This window comes from Myotis lucifugus, unplaced genomic scaffold, assembly GCF_000147115.1.
Source record: "Myotis lucifugus unplaced genomic scaffold, Myoluc2.0 scaffold_154, whole genome shotgun sequence".
NCBI lineage: Eukaryota > Metazoa > Chordata > Mammalia > Chiroptera > Vespertilionidae > Myotis > Myotis lucifugus.
The window spans coordinates 2,913,915-2,935,216 of NW_005871202.1; the positions used below are offsets into that span (position 1 = coordinate 2,913,915).

The 21,302-nt window shown below is 45.7% G+C and overlaps 1 protein-coding gene across 1 annotated transcript in view; it reads left to right on the forward strand.

The window, feature by feature from the left end:
• The window catches only part of TENM3 (teneurin transmembrane protein 3), a 420,114-nt gene that overhangs the window by 279,782 nt on the left and 119,030 nt on the right, over positions 1-21,302 (forward strand). Inside the window, exon 4 of the mRNA XM_023759395.1 lies at positions 665-903. Coding sequence (XP_023615163.1) covers positions 665-903 — 239 coding nt within the window. The remainder of the gene's footprint in view (positions 1-664; positions 904-21,302) is intronic.

A 21,302-nucleotide genomic window follows, 5' to 3' on the forward strand; every position in this document is an offset into this window, starting at 1 on the left:
TTAGGGCAGTTCGTACAGGGTGGTTCCAGGATGGCTTGTGCAGGAAATGGTCCGATGGGAACCCCTTGCCAGGCTGTCACGTTCCCTGCTTGATGTAGAGACAGCCGCCACTGTCGGGCCTCAGCACTGCTGTCTGTTCTACAGACCCTCTTAACTCAGAGGTTTTATATGAGTTGCTTTTTTTTTGGTTAAAATATTTTCTTTGTGTGTGACTGTGTGTGTGTGTGTATGTGTGTGTGTGTGTGTGTGTGACTGTGTGTGTGTGTGTCTTTAAAAGAAGCCTATAGTTTTATTTTTTAATATATTTTTATTGCTTTCAGAGAGGAAGGGAGAGGGAGAGAGAGATAGAACATCAATGATGAGAGAGAATCATTGGTCAGCTGCTTCCTGTACACTCCCCACTGGGGATGGAGGCCGAAATCCAGGCATGTGCCCTGATGGGGAGTCAAACTGTGACCTCCTGGTTCCTAGGTCAGCGCTCAACCACTGACCCACACAGGCTAGGCTAAAATGTTTCCTTAATCTCCAGGTTTTTAAAACTATTTGAAGTAAACGATTAAGGAGACAGAGAGGAGAGCGAGCGCCTCGCAGTCTGTCTCCGCGTGTTAACACGTGTGCGTCTTGCTGTTGGTACCGATGTGTAACCGTGTCCCCCGTTCCACAGGCATTTCCTATTCAAAACAGGGACGGGGACCACGCCACTGTTCAGCACTGCGACCCCGGGATACACCATGGCTTCGGGCTCCGTGTACTCGCCGCCTACCCGGCCGCTGCCCAGAAACACGCTGTCGAGAAGCGCTTTCAAGTTCAAGAAGTCCTCCAAGTACTGCAGCTGGAAGTGCACGGCCCTGTGCGCCGTAGGCGTGTCCGTGCTCCTGGCCGTGCTCCTGTCCTACTTCATAGGTAAGAGCCGCGTGGCGGGAGCGTGCTGTCCCCAAGTCGGGACGTTGTGGTTTTGTTGCACGTACCTACTTGTTTGGTCCAGAAGTCTGTTCTGAGGTTATATTTTCTGGGGAAGGAGTCGGTAATGATACATTGTAATTACAGGGTAGTTTACGTGATTTCTAACAAATTTGGGTAAATAGAAAAGTTGCATTTGCATAAAGAACCAGTTATGTTCTTGGACGCAAACTCTAGTGTATGTACGTCTGGTTTTGGCTTATCCCTCATGAAAACATGGGTAACCTGTGCCATTTCACGTTCACAAAGCAATCCATGCCCTTCCAGGAGTGGACACAGGGCAGGAGTCTCCTACGACGCATGGTCAGTAGGCGCTCTGCTTCTGGGGACGGGCCACGTCTCCATCTCCATCTCAGCTCTCAGAATTATCTCAGACTTTTTGTTGCTTTAATGAATCACTAGGTGTAAGTCCCCTCACTGGGGAACACAGTTGCCCCTCAGGAACACTCTCCCGAGAACCGGGCATCCGTGAAACAAGGAAAGGAGGTTTTACTTGCTCGTGGATGTGGATTTGTCAACTCTTCTAACATGGCACTGGTCAAGGTTCCCCCTGCAGAGGAACCCACGTGATGGAAGGGCTAATGACAGTGGTCACTGTTACCTTTGCCTCCTCTGTCACACAGATGAGCACTCAAACTGCGGGAAACTGTTTTCTTTACCTGTCAGGACCACATCCGATTTTGATGGCCTTCTAAGTGTGGGGAAAGGCCTACGATATTGAAATGTTAATGGTGTCCACTGAGAGAAACCCCAGGCTGCGTGGCTGGTCCTACAAGAACCGCAGTCCCTGGTGCATTTCCAAGTTCACAGAGCGACGTGTGCTGCCCCGTGAAAGTCTGTCGCTGAAGGAGGGTGTCACAGAGCTGCGTCTAGAACAGTCGTATGCTTGTGCGGTGGGCCAGTTTCTGTCATCAGCTACAATGCTCCTTAGTTATAAATTACGTACTTTGGAAACGGAAATAACCATTTTGAGCCACAACATTTAAGAGAAAAATAGAACTTTAGAGCGTGAAGGAACTTTAGAGATGATGGAGTCAAGGATGGTAACTGTGTGGCTTGTTATGTACACCTGCTTCCAGGTCTTAGACCCCGGCAGACATCACTCATGCATCAGGCACTCTGTCCCCCTGACCCTGGACACAGCCTCATTAGCCTCAGGGAGCCACTGTCCGTCGGGATGACACCTTTGTGTCAGTTTTCAATCGAAGGTAACTCCCTCCTTGTAAAAAGGGTCAAACCAGCCACCAAAAGGGGTTTCCCTGGGCCGAGATCACACACCGGTGAAGCGATGCTATGCTATTTCATAACATTCAAGGTCAATGAGGGCGGCCACAACAACAAACATCGCTCTTCAGAGATGGATTGCTCGTGTTCAGCTAGAAAATGTCCGTCTGTTAGGAGGGTGTCTTCTGGTTAGCTGGGTAAATTATGTACATTTGTCAGCATTGTGCTGCTGGAGAATCTTAAAGGGTCCGGAAATACATCGGTCATCAGTGGGATGGAATCAATTCAGCTTATGTTTTTGTAGGGGAGTTTTGAACTCTCGTGCATGCCAAACAGATAGATCCTGCGCAGGGCTGGGATTCCGCGTTGCCCAGGGGTAGCCCAGGTGTTGTCGGACATCCTGTCCGACTGTAAGTGCCTGGGCCCCCCACCTGTTAAATCCTTTGAGTATCGGCTCTAACACCCTTCAATTTTATTTATGCGTGTGAGTGGCAGGAAAAATAGCATTTTAATGTGTGATTAGATCACTGTTATTTGTGAGATGTACTTTTTTCAAGGATCCTTTCGTGAATATAATTGAGTATTAGAGCTCTAAGTGAAAGCTCAAATGTTTCTTTTTTTCAAATGGCCCGTTTTTGCTGTTTAATAGTTAGCTTCACCCTATATTGCTTCTAGTACCACACTCCAAAAATTCTCCCTTTGACTTTATCTTTCCCCACAAGGAAGCATACAAATTATATAGTTAATCTACTCATGTACAGATACTTGCTGAACGTTTTTCTGATGATCTGGTTATTGTGCTAGAAATTAAGGCAACGCAACCCAAGGCTTACCTCCCCAAAAGTACTTTTATCATCAAAGAATTATCTCGTATTTTTTATTAGTTTAATTAATCTCAAATAGACTTCCAGTTTTCACTGGTCTTCCTGTGCTTAAGTAACCAGCACGCGTTTTTGCAATGGTTGTCATTGCTGTAGTTTAAATCAGCTAAGGAATTTCTTTTCTTCATCAGTTACCATCGCAAATCTTTTCGGACTGAAGATGCCGCCATGAGCTTTGGAAAAAATGGAGTAGGGCGCTTTTCTCAGGGAAGGTCGTGCACGCCCACCGAGTGTGCGAGTCAAGCAGAGAAGGAAGAGGGCCACCTGCCTGTCCAGTGAGATCCCCCTGATAAACCCTGAATCAATGGGGAAGCCAATGTCCTCATCAGCTTGACCTCCCAACTGTTAACAAAGTGCAGTCTCCTTAAACTTCCCCCCCATTCTCTCCTATTGACTGTCAGTATAAAGTCAAAGAAATATGCAAACTGAAAAGCTTGCGGAATCACTTCTACCCCAGAATTTGCTTTCTCAACTTCCAGTAAAGTCATGAGAAGTTATGAGGATGGAGCTGTAACCTGTCTCTTCTCTGAGGTGAAGTTACCTCAGGAGAGTCAAGGTGTGTAACTTCTGAAATGGAGGGATGAAGGGAGGGGGAGGGGTTTTGTTGTTTTTCTATTCCCATACAATTTTCAGCTAATAAAAGAGGAAGAAGAAAGTGAAAATTAACCCCCATAGATCACTGTGAACTCTTTGCATAGGTCACCACGGTTAACATTTTGGCGTATACCCTTCCAGATATTTTTCCATGCTTATGTGCATCTGGAGTGCCATGCTTTTTAATGCATTTATACCAGGCTTTCTTGCTGATAATGGATGTGTATAATCTTATTTAGCAGCTGTTTTTAATTTACCAGTTCCCAAAAATGCACTGACTGTTTTCTTATGCAAGCATGTGTTTATGCTTTGAGCGTCTGCCCCCTGGTGGTCAGTGCATGTCATAGCGACCGGTCATTTCGCCGTTGAGTCGATTTGCATATTAGGGTTTTATTATATAGGAGCGAATCATTTGTCATATATGTTATGTAGTTTTTCCAGTTTATTATTAACTTGGTTCATGATTTTTATGCCACATACCATATAAAATTTTTTAATTCATCCCATTTATCAATTTTTCTTGATAATTTGTGATATTCTTGTTATACCTATAAAATTCTTATTTAGTCTAAGTATTTTTTTTATTTTCTTCTGTTCTATGGTTTTTCAGTAACTACTTTAGGTCAACATTTTTCTGGACACTCTAACAGATGTTAGAGGTCCAAATTAGCTCTCTGTTCTAGAAACTCACAGTCAAGTGAGAAAGACAATAATGTGAACATACTATTGACGGCATATGCTCTCATAGCTGCAAGGTCCATAGGAGCAAAAAATAGAAGAGAAAAGAAAACTCTCGGGCTGACGATGTTGGGGAAAGACTTGATCTAGCAGGCGATTCCTAAGAGGTAAAGCGGAGGTCAGTTCACGGGGTTTAATGTCAAAGCGGTTAGTGGGCAGTGACCTTGAGAAGAGGTCATCCAAGGCAAGGAAGTTTCATGAACTATCTGCATGGGTGATGGCTGCTCACAGGGCACCAGGCATCATGTCCAAAGCTGTGTGTGAATCGCCTCATTTAATTTTCACAGCAACCCCTGAGTCATTGTCTCCATTAAACAAAAGGGAGTCTGTTGCTGAGAGAGGCCCCTTGTGTGAAGTCACACAGCCTGGGAGTGAGGAAGCTGGGCCAGAAACTGTGGAGGACCCATTTCACTCTACCGCCCCCATGAGGTTTCAAAAGACTTACCATAGAGAAGAAACTAAAAAGTTCAAGCCGTTATGTTTTGTTTTTTGTGTTTTTTTTAAATATATTTTATTGATTTTTTACAGAGCGGAAGGGAGAGGGATAGAGAGTTAGAAACATTGATGAGAGAGAAACATCGATCAGCTGCCTCCTGCACACCTCCTACTGGGGATGTGCCCGCAACCAAGGTACATGCCCTTGACCGGAATCGAACCTGGGACCTTTCAGTCCGCAGGCCAACGCTCTATCCACTGAGCCAAACCAGTTAGGGCAAGCCGTTATGTTTTTAAAAGATTGCTTTAGTGCATTCCAGAACATGGGATTTGAAGGAAGGAAGTCCAGACTTGTAGTTTTCAAACTTCCATGTGCCAGGAGTCACCTGGAGACCCTGTTAAAATGCATCTTCTGATTGGGCACATCTGCGGCAAGAACCCAGGGTCTGCATTCTGACAGGCCCCAGGGGACGCCGCGGTGGCTACAGACCACACCTGGAGCAGCAGGGCTCAGCCAGCACGTCAGGCGCTGCTCTTCGTGATGGAGACGCCCTGTCTCTGCACCGTCCAGTTCAGTGGCCACTGGACACGTGTTACTCATGAGGCCTTGCAGTGTGGCCAGCGCAGCTGCGGAACTGGAGTGTCCGTGTTATTATTGTTCACAAATTTAAACTCCAGCAGCCACGTGTGGCTGTTGGCTACCATTCGGACAAGCACAGACAACCTGTTAGAAACCGCCCCTCAGTGGGCAGTCACGAGGCCCTGTGGGGAGAGAGGAGTGAGCAGGAGTAAGAAGCTACAGCTGGTCCCTCCTAGGACAGACGTGCGAGGGGTTAGCATCTCTTGTTCTTCAACATCAACTGTCCACACTTGGACAGATGGCAAACCTCTTTTCAACAGCCACGTTAAGACTTTACAGGGCTGACCTCCCGTTAAAACCCTTCTCTAGGACTTCAGTTGGTGCGTCTTTACACAGTGAAAATCTGCTGATTTCTAAACAGGCTTGTTGTGTTTGATGATAATAGTGATGCAGATCTATCAAAAAAAGACCTGCCTTACTTTTCCTGGGCCCTGGCTTCTTCTTTTTTCTGCCCTAATGATTAGAAAATTGTAAGGAAGGGTAATAGATAGCAGTTGTTTGCCAATGAATGGATTAAAGAGATGGCGCCTACTCGTCACCATTGCTTCTCCCTCTGCTCCTAGTTATGGGATGAGTTACAGGCTTGATTATTGTCCTTTGCTCACAGTCAGTGGGGATAACCTATAAACATATAAAAATGCCCAGACATCTTATCATCAGGCATGAACATTATTGAAACATTAAGTAAAATCAAATTAAATGTTTGCATTATTAGATTAACACCATTAAAGAGGGCAACAAAGTCCAGTCAGACTCCAGATAGCACCATGGTAGACATTTCACCTCATTAACATTTCGGAGATGGCTGGGCAGAACCTGAAAATTCACATAATTCCCCACGTGGAGGAGCACCAAAACCATTTGCACCCGTTCTTTAAATTTAAGGAAAACTAGGGAAGACAAAAATGCCATCAAATTATATTGTGCGAGCACATTTTCTCAATTTTTGACTCAGTTTATCCCCAACCAATAATTCGCTTGACAGTTTTCATAATAGCTTTGTTGAGATACAGTTCTCATTCCCTACAGTTCACCCATTTAAAATGTACAAGTCAGTGATGTTTATATTCACACAGTGTCACAATCAATTTTAAATTATTTCCATCCCCCCAAAACAGAAACCCTGCCTTCTTCAACAGACACTTCCCATTTCCCTCTAAAGCAGTGGTTCTCAACCTTCCTAATGCCGCGACCCTTTAATACAGTTCCTCATGTTGTGGTGACCCCCAACCATAAAATTATTTTCGTTGCTACTTCATAACTGTGATTCTGCTACTGTTATGAATCATAATGTAAATATCTGATATGCTATATGTGTTTTCCGATGGTTGCGACCCACAGGTTGAGAACCGCTGCAAACCTTCCTTAGTTTTGTTTTTCCCCAAAAAAATCTGGACTTTTAAGGGATTGCTTGTTAATTCCTTTCCCAATGACGTGAAATAACTCAGCATGGCTTCTCTGATGAACCCCTGGCGCATGCTGCTAAGGAGGACTCGCATTTTCAATATTCTGTTTCATTGAAAAAATACATGAACAGCTGCTACCAAGTGACTCCTAAAATAGATGTTGTCGTGCATCTGCTAACAAGGCTGTTGAACAGCACGAGCACTCACTCCGCAGACCCAGCAAAAGGTAACCCGTCAAGGCCAGCTTCATGGCACTCAGGGTTCGGTAGCAGCTCTCTGTCCTACTTCTTTGTCTGTTTGCATTTTATGAACAGTTTACCTCTCTGTGCACCTTGAAATTGATTATGCTACTAGCTATCTATATGCACCTCAGGGTCAGAAAGAAAAATACGCCAGCCCTTTGTGCTTCATGAAAAATCAGCCATTTCAATATATACGGCAAAATAAAATGTGCTGTGACATTCTTTTTTCTTTTTGGACATGTTTGTGCAATAAAAGTGCTGTTTTATTAGGTTACAGAACACAACTGAGCAATGAATTACACACCATTTTTCACTACAGCTTCCTTCCTGACTCCTAGTTGCATTACATTTCGAAAACGCATCTTGTCTGAGATGCGACGGCAGCATTTTAATACTGATGTGATTTCATCACTTTGTGGAAGAAAATATACTGCCTGTGGTTTAGAGGATTGAACATTGTAAACGGAAACTTATAAATCAGTATTTTATGTTATCCTTGGATATATGAAATTAAAGACATATTTAAACCTGGTTCAAAGGTGAATGAAGACTCGGAATAAACCCGTTGACCCCTGGGAGAGGAGGGAAGTGGTGATATGATAAAGCAGCTACTGCAGGACTCTGACTCTGCCGATTCAAAAAGGAGAAAGTCTACTGAAACCCATTCTGGACGGTGGTACGCTTCCTGTGAAAGAGGCACTTTGGATGAAAGCGTGCATATGTTCGCACACACACACACTCCTCCCTCCGACCCACAGAGATGCTGGCGGTCTTGCCATGTTTGCACTCTGTCCTAACTTCAGTGTGAGCTCTATTAATTTGCAGAAAATACCAGTTTTCTCTGTCTAGGGTATCGTCTAGAAACCCAGAAATGATCGAGAGGTGACTTAAAATTCAGTTCACTCGATAGCCAGCTCTATACGAGCATATAGGTGACATCTGAATTGGACCTAAAGTGGGAAAAAGCTATGAATCACACACTCAATTTTTTTCACATTACACATTTTTTTTGGTTTTTATTAGGACAACAGCAGAATGTGGAGCTTTGAGCTGGTGTGTGTTTATTACTGCACATCAGGAAGAAATCACTGCAAATTGGTGCGAATATAGGGAGGGTGCTCCTCTTCTCCTTCCCCAAAATAACTTATTTGACTGTTAGCTCGATATGAGGTCAGCGGAGTAAATAACATAGGAGGAATTCTATGCACAAACAGACTGTTCTTTACCACTCAGATACAAGGAGCTCCTGAGTTGAAAAGGGTTCAAGGACATCAACAATAAACACTTTTAGCCCGGCCGGCGTTGCTCAGTGATTGAGTGTCGACCTATGAACCAGGAGGGCACTGGTTTGATTGCTGGTCAGGGCACATGTCCAGGTTGCGGGCTCAATCCCCAGTATGGGGCGTGCAGGAGGCAGCCAATCAATGATTCTCTCTCATCGTTGATGTTTCTATCTCTCTCTCCCTTCCTCTCTGAAATCCCATATAATAAAAGGCTCTTATGCAAATAGACCTAACAGCAGAATGACTGGTCGCTATGATGTGCACTGACCACCAGGGGTCAGACGCTCAATGCAGGAGCTGCTTCCTGGTGGTTAGTGTTCTCCCACAGGGGGAGCGCCGCTCAGCCAGAAGCCCTGAACTGGGCTTACAGCTAGCAAGCGCAGTGGTGGTGGCAGGAGCCTCTCTCGCCTCCATGGCAGCGCTAAGGATGTCCAACTGCCAGCTTAGGCCCCCTCCCCGTGGGCCTAAGCCGTCAGTCAGACTTCCCCAAGGGCTCCCAGACTGAGAGAGGGCCCAGGCCGGGCTGAGAGATCCCCCCTCCCAAGTGCACAAATTTTGTGCACCAGGCCTCTAGTCTATAAATATATACCTTTTGCATCAGCTGAACTTGAGAGTGTGTGGGACATAAATATCACGTGTGAAATGCGGTGTTGTTTTCTGTTTGGGGCGATCATTTCTGCAAAACGTAGCTGCATTTCCCCACTAATGCCAAGTGGAAAGTGCGATACAATATTTGCCATTTCCTTGTTACGTTGCATAGATATTTAATCAGCGTTGCGTATGTCACTTGCTTTCATATTGGTGGTACTGAGGGCATTGTTTTTTCAGAGCATAATCAACATCAAGAGGAGTGAAAGGAAGAGTAACTGGCATATATAAGGTTAAAAAAACAAAACTATCGACTGCTAGCAATCTTAGGAATGAATTCAGTATAAAAACTTTACTTTCCATTGAATCTATATTCAAACAAAGGTCTTATCCTGGAATCTGCAATAAAATAAATTCCAAATGCATATACTCTTTCAGTTTATTTATTGTCTGACATAATATTAGCATGTCTACACACCTCATCCTTCTTCCTTAACAATGAGACTCCACGGTTTCTATGCATGCAGTGATTTTGTATTAAATTACTAATATAACACCAGAAAAGGAAGTGACCATCCATCCATCCATCCTTCATGCATTCAAAATTTGTTTATTGAGTGACGACATTTATTACGGAGGCACGATGAGAGACACAGCAGGGAACAACATAGATTATACCTTGAGGATGCAGACACTGGGCACTTAATGACAACCATGATGACTATTTAAAAGGGGGCTGCAGGAGTGAGTGCACAGACGACAGAGCTGAGCGAGCCCGAGCACCACAGAAAGGTCTTCCTGCGGAACCAGAACAATAACGAGGGTTGTTATGTGTTTTGACAAATGCTGACATTCGGACAAATTGGAAGTGTGACCACATAAACCGAAAGGCGGCCTGAAAAATCAATTCTCAGGAATACTAAAGCCAATATAGAGCGATTAGTAGAAAGAAAGCCTGATGTGTCCGAGGAGAAAGGGTTGCATTGCTCATCCGTTTTCCTTGTTGAGTGGGTCTAGCTACAGCCCTTTTAGCATGAGCATTAGGAAGCGGGAAGGAACCTCCCCGTGGGAACGCTGGCTCTAGAAGGAGATGGAAAATCACCGTAAGGACTTGTAGTCTGTTCCTGTATGTTCCTTCCCCTCGGTTTTAGAGAGTATGCATGCATGTGTTAAGCATTTTATTTTAAAGTATCCCCAGAAAATAGTTTTAAAACTGTTGAAAGAAAAGATATCTTTGGGTTTTTCCTAAACATGTATGAGTGCTCGATTCATCCGTGTTGATGACATTTTAAAAACATACGTTGTTTCTGTATGTCAGTCGTTGTTGGGAGATACAGGTCATGTTGCTCTGCAGTTGATAAGCAAAGAGGTCTGCGTGGCCAGTGCAGTCCCGAGGGGGCCAGAGGCAGGAAGGGCATTCCTGTAAGACCCTCCCTCTGTGCGTGTGAAGCCCACATGTCAGTTATCTCAAGGAAAAAATAAATATGTAAACATAAACATATGTATAATGTAGTAATACCGTAGAATGTTTACAATTATAAAGGTAATAAACGCTTTTTTAAAAAAGTATAGAAATCACTGCTGAGGGGACTGGAGATGCTGTAGGTTCGCCATCACTATCTTAGACCCTTAATCTCTTCATTAACTACATGGGTGGCTTTACCAAGCTCACTGCATGATGTAGTTAGTGAACCTGAGTTTCATCGAATTTGTACATAGAAACTAACTGTGTTAATCACTTCAAATAATCCCAAATTTTACCGTCATTTTCTATTTTTAGAATAAAGGTATTTTTAGGGGATTTTTCCTTCTTCAAAGAGAGCTTTGAGATCTTAGCAGAGAAGCGATTTGAGTTGGCTGCGGGGAAGGTGGCCGCTTACCTTTAGAAAGGGAGACTGAACCCCCCAAGCACGGAGGCCAGCTGGCAGGGGGAGCCGCCTCCTGGGGACCAGCGACCACACCTGCCTGTGGATTTTGCTTTGAGATAAATGTCCACAGATGTCCCATCAATACCCACTAGTAAGAGTTACGGCCAGTGTGTAACCAAGGGACACTCCTCTCCCTAAGCCACGTCAGTGGCGGGAGCTGGAACCCTGGACTCCCACGGCCTTTGCTCCCTGCCTGGAGGGTGAGGTGGTCAGGGGAGACCCAGGTGACTGTTACCATTCCCGACCGGGTCCCGCAGGTGGTGACGTGGGTGCAGCTCACCCTGCTGCTCTTGAGAAACAGAACTGGGTAAGGGCGACACAGACTAAGTGTTTGTTAATGAATGAATGAGGAACAACAAGCTACATGGATGAGTTGTACCCAGATTTCTAAACGGTCATTGGTTTTATTTAAAGTTGCAACTAGACAAATGCACCAGCACCTACACACACACACACACACACACACACACACACTTCACAGGTCATATTACCTTTCTCAAACCTAAGGGGATAATTTTCTGGATTTTGCCACATTTTAATATACCAACCTCCCGCCAACAATCTCCATATCTCTAATGGTGGGATCTTTGAATAATGATGGTTTAAGTGCCATAAATTTTCAAAGAATTCTGATTTGCAGGTCTAGTCTACTTTTGTCCAAAGTCAAACCAAGCCAAGAAAAACTTCTGTGCGTGAGTAGGTCATCAGCACTCATACACATCGTTCCCCACCAGTAGGTTGCGGCCCTGTAAGCTCTCCGAGGGGGGAGAGGAGTCGTGAAAGGGAGTCAGTCCCACCAGCCTCTGGATCACGGGATCTATGGGCCTCTGGTACATACATTTCCCTACAATAACAAACCCTGTGTTTGGGGAAGCAGGGAATTAGCCATCAATCATTCTGTATTCTGGGTGTTTTTGGAATGTTTTTACGTCCTCTTCCCGCATTCTTTAATGTCGACATCGAAGATCCTCCAGCTTCTTGATCATGATGGGCCCCTCTGGGCAGCTCATGGTGATGGTGAACCCTCAGTGCTTCCCATCAGAGTGGAGCATAGATGCTTCCTTCACCCAGAGAACAGAACCTGGAGATGGGAGGGCGGAGGCAGCATCATGTGAGCCGTCTGCCGGGGAAATCCCGACTCCCCCCGAGGCAGACGCAGCCTGCTCTCCATGCACCTCTCGGCCGCAGCAGTGACTGGCGGGCAGCTGGGACCCAGTTCCCAAGCAGCACCCTTCACGGAGCACCTGGGTCCGCACGGTTAAGGAAGAAAACATGCAGCTAAATTTAAAAGTAGAATTTTTAATATTGCTGTTTATGAAAGAATATGAGCCGAATATTCTGGCAGAAGCAAGCCTGCCCAGCTACATGACTGTTAGTCTCAGCAAGATATTTTGACAGCCAGTGTGATTCTCCTTTATTAAGTGACAAAATGCAAAAAGAAGAGAAAGGAAAAATACACAGCATAGAAATAGAAAATATTAGCCACCATTTTTTTACCTCTTATTTTCTTTCCCTCCCCCTCTCCCCAGAAAATAGCTCATAAAAGTTATGATTTAACTTGTTATATTAAAATACTCAGGGGAACTTGCTGCATCGGGCGTCCGTTGCTTGGAATGTTCGAACGCCTTATAGTTGGGATAATTCCCTTCTTCTAATGACAACGAGAGTATGTATTCATGTGAAAGCCTTAAGAAGAAATATTGATGTTAAAACACTATATGTGGGTTAGCGAGGTCGGATCTGTTGATATTATATTAGCCTTAGAGTTAATAACGAATAATAATGGAGTGGAATGCCAGAACGTTGCCTCACACATCCCGTCAGCATGTATGTGAGCACAGCGGGAAACCCCAAACAAAAGCTAATTTATGGAACACTATGTATTTCTAATGACACCGGAGGCCGCAGGGGTCCCAGCCTCCACCACACTCCTCACCCAACCTGCTTTCATCTGGCATTGAAACGGGGCTGCATTCCGGAAGCGTCTCACATCAAATCACTGCCCCATATTGAAAAAGTATTCTTAGATTTTTTGTAAAATCTAATCATTGCACACGTGCATTATGTATATTTATATATTCATGAAACTAAAACAGAAAACGAAGAAATTTTGTTTTCAAAGCCCAAGGTACCGAGGTAACATATGCACGCAATGATGGCTGGACTTCGTGTAATTATATTTTCATTTTAAAATAAAAACAAAGGAGCAGCGTTTGCATTCAGATACACTGATACCTTTCTATGCTGGGTGGGGCTTTTCTGAGGCTCCATGCTTTCGCCAGGGAAATGGTGGCACTTTGACGTACAGTGGCATCTCAGAGCACAGGTCTGGGAGAGCCCTCAGGTCATCCGGCGTAGAGGTGAGATGTTCCTGTGCATGAGAAACGGCAACTCCCCAAACCGCCGCACCAGGTGGAGCCCGAATGGAGAATGGGACCTGCGTCTCTTTTCATACAAACAAGTGGCTCCCCAGACGCCCAGACAATCTCTGCTAAAAACTGTGCTCTGACCTCTAACCCTCGGATTGGGATGGTCTTTTCCTGCACCTTCTGATAGCATGTTCTTAACGAATCTTTCTCAGGAAGGGTGTGTGGGGGTGGGGGATGTGCCACAGTGGACCCCCGAGCTGAATTACAAGAAAGGGAAACCAGACCCAAAGTTGCCTGGGTGAACGCTCAAGGCTTCGAAGGCTAAACAACACAGAATTGCAGGCATTTTCTGGATATTTTTTAAGTCGGTTTTTCTTACCAGCCCTGGTTCTCATAGCTCATATTTTTGTCTTTGTGAGAATGTTTGACCTTGTAATGTTCCACAGCGTTTGGCCAATAATGGCAGTCATGCTAGGAACAGCACTCAGTTGCCAAAACCGGAGTGCGGTCGGTCCTCAGGGTGCTGGTGGCCTGAGCTCCCTTCAGAGCCGGGCGGGAGCGTACCTGCTTCTGTGCCTGCTCCACGCGTTCCCCGGGATGTGCCCCGGGGTCCTGGCAGATGCTGGGCCTTGGCAGCAGCTGTCCCCTCCCTGCCTCGCATCCGTATTTGGCAGGACCAGGCCGGAGAGCGAGGGCTCGCCATGGAAATGACAGCCGCTGTGATAACAGCTCCGTGGCCTGGTCCCCGGAGACGCGGTGACATTCTGGCACCTCTCCTCTCACGGGAGCTGAAAACGGCACTGTGTCTGCTCCTTGGGGCCGTGTAATTTTCTTTAATGACACATTTTGGTTCAAGTGTCCCACACGCTGGCTTTTGCGTCTCAAGCCAACATGTATTGGTTAGAAACAGCGACGTGCCCTTTCTTCTGCGGGCGGAGGCCCTTCATCTCCATCGGCCTGGAAAACGCGAGGAGGGCCGCAGTAATTGCTCTCACCTGCCTGGGCTCGGAGCCTGGAAGAAAAAAATCTTCAGACACTTGCACTGGTAGATCTTTCCAAGCATTCCGTCTCAAAATTATCTCAATTAATGAGTGTTTTTCTCAACGTTTTCTGGCAAAGCCTGCAGAAAGAAAGACTGTAAGAGGCTATAGAATGAATGCCTTTGAATTCTGTAGGGAATATTTTCATTTTAAACACATTATAATCCGTTACACTCTAAGAATGCCACCAGCACCCTAAGAAGATGGAACCTAAAGTAAGCTATTTGGCTGTTAGTAAAACAGGTGGCAATCGTGATTGATGGGTGAGTGTGCATGTGAGTCTCTCCTACCGTGGGTACCATGGTGATCTTGTTATCACTGATATGGGTGATCGTATAAAATGTATGCTTATTATTTTGTAGTGTAGAGGGCAAATGTCAGCTATTACAACCAATTTAAAAGAGCTGTGCCTGGGAATTATCCTGGAAAGGGTTTAGGGAAGGTGGGAACATACACTCGAGCTATGCTGTGTTAGATGGACTACTTTTAAACGGAAATTTTAATTTAAGCGTCATAGGCATTTAGGAAAGTATACAGCGCCTAAGTGCACACAGTCAGGGGAGCCCCCCTCCAGGTAGAAAACCGGGATGTTGCCTAGCACCCCAGAAGCCCCGAGAACTCGCCCAGCTCCACCGGCTCCCCCTCCCAGCGGGTAGTCAGTCACTCCTGTGACTGGTTCCCACCAGCTGGTAGGTCCTGCTTTTGAACAGTATGCACATGGACTTGCCCAGGAGTCACGCTTGTGAATGGGTTGTCTGGTGAATGTTCTGCTTGTGAGATGTATTCATGCTGCTGCAGCTGGCAGTGGCCTGCCCCTTTGCGTTGCTGTGTGGGACCCCTTTGCGTTGCTGTGTGGGACCCCTTTGCGTTGCTGTGTGGGACCCCTTTGCGTTGCTGTGTGGGACCCCTTCGCGTTGCTGTGCGGGACCCCTTCGCGTTGCTGTGTGGGACCCCTTCGCGTTGCTGTGTGGGACCCCTTCGCGTTGCTGTGCGGGACCCCTTCGCGTTGCTGTGTGGGACCCCTTCGCGTTGCTGTGTGGGACCCCTTCGCGTTGCTGTGTGGAATCCCTTCGCGTTGCTGTGTGGAATCCCTTTGTGTTGCTGTGTGGGACCCCTTCGCGTTGCTGTGTGGGACCCCTTCGCGTTGCTGTGTGGGACCCCTTCGCGTTGCTGTGTGGGACCCCTTCACGTTGCTGTGTGGGACCCCTTTGCGTTGCTGTGTGGGACCCCTTCGCGTTGCTGTGTGGAATCCCTACGCGTTGCTGTGCGGGACCCCTTGACGTTGCTGTGTGGAATCCCTTCGCGTTGCTGTGTGGAATCCCTTCGCGTTGCTGTGTGGGACCCCTTCGTGTTGCTGTGCGGGACCCCTTCGCGTTGCTGTGTGGAATCCCTTCGCGTTGCTGTGCGGGACCCCTTTGCGTTGCTGTGTGGGACCCCTTTCCGTGCTGTGCGGGACCCCTTTGCGTTGCTGTGTGGGACCCCTTTGCATTGCTGTGTGGAATCCCGAATCCCTTTGCGTTGCTGTGTGGGACCCCTTTGCATTGCTGTGTGGAATCCCGAATCCCTTTGCGTTGCTGTGTGGGACCCCTTTGCGTTGCTGTGTGGGACCCCTTTGCGTTGCTGTGTGGGACCCCTCTGCGTTGCTGTGCTGAACCCCTCTGCGTTGCTGTGCGGGACCCCTTTGCGTTGCTGTGCTGAACCCCTTTGCGTTGCTGTGTGGGACCCCTTTGCGTTGCTGTGCTGAACCCCTTCGCGTTGCTGTGTGGGACCCCTCTGCGTTGCTGTGTGGGACCCCTCTGCGTTGCTGTGTGGGACCCCTTTGCGTTGCTGTGCGGAAGGCCATTGATGACTTTACTATAAGATGTGAATCCGCTCACTGCTGGCAGCATCGGGGTAGTTTCCCGTCTGGGGCTTTTACAGTTAAGGCTTCTGAGAACATTGTTGGTTGCCTTGGGTGCTGTGTGTGCATGTTTCTATAGGGGGTGTAGGCAGACTTTTGAAATCAGTGGGGACTTCAGCCACCATTTCTGAGATTTTTAATATAGAGGAAATACAATTCAGTTTCAAACAAGCAACTTACCAATAATCTTGCAAAATGCAACCATTTATAGTTTGTATGTAGAAGCCAATTTTAGCAAATGAATAACTTCCGATTATACTTGCTGCTATCAATTTGTGTTAAATTTTTTAAATTTTCCTTAATGTGAACGCTCAATTTTCATTCAATACACTTCGGATAAGTAGGAAAGCAGCACAGTGTAGATAAAGGAACCTGAAATTGGGTCAGGAATCTGGTATCATGCGTCCTCTTACACAGTAACTTTTTAAGTCATTGGGCGACTCACCCTCTCTGCCTGTTTCATCCTCACACAGTGGGGACAATGGTCCTCGTCACATGCACATTGTTGGGAGATAACAGGCTTCAAGGTGTTTAAAATCTGAAAAGCACACTGATAGACATAGAATAGCATCGCTAGCATCCACAGTTCCACTCTTACTCGGATAACATTTAGGATATGAATACAGCCCTGCCCCATTAAAATCTCCTAAAACTATGTGGAAATAACAATGTAAAACTACAAAACGTAATATAAACTTTTTAAAGATTAAATCTACACAAATACTATTTCTAAAACTTTAACAAGTATAGTGTTTACTTGTGTAATTTTTAAATTGTTGTTTTAAGACTCTGGGTTAACCACAGTATCCTGCTTCATCATCATCATCATCATCATCATCATCATATTATTGTGAAATTTCTTTTAGGACAATAGAAGTTTATGGGAAAGTACTTGTGTGGAAGGACAGTGCCTGGGACACACACATGTGACCTTTGCCCCTCGCCCCGCACACTGTCTCTGCCCTGGGTTCCCAGACCCCGGGGAGAAGCTGTGTCCAGCCTGTGGCCTCCGGGAATTCCCGTCTCACTTCTTTCCCTGTGGCTTCACTCTGAAACCCTGGGGTGGAAGGGACAGGAATGCTGTGATATGACCTTTGTTCTCAGAAGGTCTGGGTTCAAGGTCAAGATCCACTGCTCACTTGTTTGGAACCTTAAACTCTCGAAAAAAGCCTCAGTTTTCTGAGACTTCACATGAAAAAAAAAATAATATCCACTATTGGTGGGGTCTTTGTGAAGATTAAATGAGATAATGCAGGTCACACTAGCACAGCACTTGACACAGAGCAGGTGTTGGTGACGGTTTTATTTTTGTAATATTGCATGCCTGGTTCTGCTGCCAGCCGGTTCTCCCACCTCGGCTATCAGCCCAGGGGGTGAGGGACCCGGAGCGCACACCGCTCCCATCAGCCCAGGGGGTGAGGGACCCGGAGCGCACACCGCTCCCAGCCACGTCCGTTTGTGTTTTCCTTATTATGGCTTGACTAGGGCGGCGTGTAAAAGCATCCCTTTCATCTCCCAGCTCTGTGAACTGTTCCACTGAAGACACACAAGGATAAAGGGCTTTGAACATACCTGGCAATTTAGAAGTTTTGTCTTAAAGGAGTTGAGAAGGTCTAACTGGTGTTAGAAACTTCAGTTCTTTAAATGTAGAATTTATTTTGTCACACTGCAACTTTTTTAATAGCTTATTGATTTTTAGAGAGAGAGAGAGGGAGGGAGGTGGAGAGAGAGAGGGAAACATTGATCAGCTGCCTCCTGCACACGCCCTACCAGGGATGGAGCCCACAACCGGGACTGGTGCCCTTGACCAGGAATTGCACCTGCAACCTCGTGATGCGTGGGATGACACCCAACCAACTTAGCCACACCGGCCAGGGCATAGCTTCTTTTTTATACTTTGTAAGGGTGGTGTAGTAGGCACCTCATAGTGAACTAGGCAGCCCTCCCTCGTTTTTGCATCAGGGGTCTTAACACCATTTCTTGGACCTCTCGTTTTGTCATCTTGCTCTTGTTCAGACTTGAAATACCATCGTTCTGAGATGTTCATTTTCCGTCCCTGCTCTTCCTGACTCTAGATCAGCACCCATATCTCCGGCGTTGACTTCTTGGGCTTGTTCCTTGTTGCATAAGCCTCCTCAAAGTTTTCTCCAAATTTAACATTTTCTTGACTCTTTGTCGTGACAATATCTCTAGTTGCATGTGGCCTCTCTTTAGGAGGTAGGCTCCTGCCTGCGTGACCTTCTCATAGACGGAGATAATATTTTCAGTCAGACTCCCAGCTTCTTCTGACACTCGTCCCACGCCCTCCGGTCAGTCCTGCGTCAGCCAGGGATCCGCAGTACCACCTTGAAGGTTGGGAGCACAGGCCTCCCTGGGGGTTCATGTCTGCCCTCCGGCTCGGGCGAGGCAGGGGTGTTCTCATCCTTCTTCATCTACAGATGGGTTTTATTTCACTAATTTTCTCTTTTTTCTGCTGAGACATTGCATGTCATGTTACTGACTGGTGCTTAGTAATTTCTGGAGCATTTTGACTTTTATGACTTCGTTGCTTCTACCCCACTCTCTCTCCTCCTCCTCTTTTCTTTTTCTCTCTCACACTACCTTTGGAGTGAATCTCCCTAACACTCTGAGTTTGTATAAATATCCTAAATGACACATCATACGTGTCAAGAGCTTCACTAAATTCCAAACAGCAATATTTTCAAAGTACATAATAGTCTAAGACCAGACAACTTGTTGGCCTCTGTTTTCAATGCAGTGCGAAACAAGATGTAATATTAGTGGGTATGGTTCTCATTAGATGATGTCTTGAGTAGAACTGAAATCCCATTTTATGGAGATTTTCTATAATGAACGTATATAATAAGATGTTGCCCATCTGGCAGAAAATAAAATAGCTCTCCAAACATAAACATAACATTACTTTTAACACTTGACTTCTGTGCATGATCCATGGATTATCTCTCCTCTTCAAAGTCTGTTAAAACCAATAAAACGAGCTAATCTATAAGAGGCCTTTTTATGCTCCATGAAAGCACACAGTAATGACATGTTATTTTGTGTGAGAGCCTTGACCCTGTTGGGTAGTTATTGTTGCTCCACCAATGTGTGCCTCTCAGACCTTTACTCTGTGCCCAAGTATCTCCCACTGTTTCATTCAAAACTTGCGGAAATAGCTGAAGCTTGACAAACGTATGACGTGCTCAGTGTTTAGAAAGCTCTTGACATTTTGCCACTCAAACCCTACATAGTCTAATGCAAAAATGACATACGGAGTCATACCTCTTTACCCACTGACCATCTGTACATTCAAGCATTCCATGACCTATGTCTTAATCCTTGAAAAATCAGAGTCTAAAAGAAATTGCCGGCAGACTGGAGTTGAAGCAGGGAGCCTACGTGTAAACATTTGTTACAGATACACAGGGTAGGTGTAGCTACGTTGGTATCTGTGTCTGGTATATTTCTTACTAGATCATGATTTCGTATCAGGTATCAGAACAGGAAAATGGGAGACTGGTCATGGAAGGTCCCCAAACTGTTGAATCTTTTTTAAAAAATCCAATCAATTATACATAATACGAGGGGACTTTCACTATTTTTCATACACCCTAAGGCAATCAAATAATGAATAAAATAGTACTCTTGTCTTAGCCACTTATGTATTTGTTTTATATTTATTAAATTTTCCTTTGAATAACTATATATTTTTATACACAAGTGTTTTCTTAGATTTTGAAACCTCAGGAAATAAAATTCGTTTATTTGACAGATATTTATCGAGACCCACTAGGTAGCCCAGCCAGCGTGGCTCAGGTGTTGAGCAGTGACCTATAAACCAGGAGGTCATGGTTCGATTCCCAGTCAGGGCACGTGCCCAGGTTGCAGGCTCGTTCCCCAGTGTGGGGCATGTAGGAGGCAGCTGATCAGTGATTCTCTCTCATCATCGATGTTTCTATCTCTACTCCCTCTCCCTTTCTCTCTGAAATCAATAAAAATATTTTTAAAAACCTGCTGGGTATCAGGCACTGTGTAAGGAAAATGAGATACAAAAGTGAATGAACAGTCATGGGAAAGATGCTCCATCCAGCCGTGCGGCTTCCCCAGGAAGTGGGCACCTGCCACCTGAGGGAGGTGCAGGGATTTCACAGGGGAGAGGACACGTCGCAGTCAAAGGGACTATTAACTTGAGAGGTACCGTGGTCGGTCAGGTGACTTCCAGTAGCTCAGTCATCTGGGGTAAAGGATAAATAAATGAAATGCCTCTACACGAAGAACTGTCCTACTGTCCTCCATCTGCACTGCCTAGGAGGTTCACACCAATTACATAAGGTCGGGCAGCCAGCCTCACTGTTTAAGTAAACCTAACGTTTACCAACATTACGTCACTTGTGCAGGGTTAAATCCTCGATTGAGGACAGAGCCAGAGTTTGTACACTGTGCCAACATAATTGTGTTGCTACGTATATCGGATGTTATTAAATAATACATAACAATTTTAATTAGATTTAGAAATATATAGTTATACATATATTTTCTAAATCTTTTAAATAAAGTTAGTCAACAACGTTTTTACAATTTATGAGATTACTAGAGGCCCGGTGCAGGACATTTGTGCACTGGTGCAGGGTGGGGTCCCTCAGCGCCACCTGTGCCCTCTCCCAGTCAGGACCCCTCAGGGGATGTCCTACTGCCGGCTTAGGCCCACTCCCCAGTCCTTAGCGCTGCCACAGAGGCAAGAGAGGTTCCCACCACCGCCTCTGTGCTTGCCAGCCATGAGCCCGGCTTCTGGCTCAGTGGCGCTCCCCCTGTGGGAGCGCACTGGCCACCAGGGGGCAGCTCCTACATTGAGCGTCTGCCCCCTGGTGGTCAGTGCACATCATAGCAACCGGTGGTTCTGCTGTTCGGTTGATTTGCATATTAGGGTTTTAGTATATAGGATCACGCTCATACAGAAATTCTCCAGGAAGCTACCTGGCAGATATACAGGCGGCTTGATCTGGATCATTGCTGAGTTATACTATAAATTGATCTTAAATTTAGATTATTAAAATATTCTATTTTGTGCATCAGT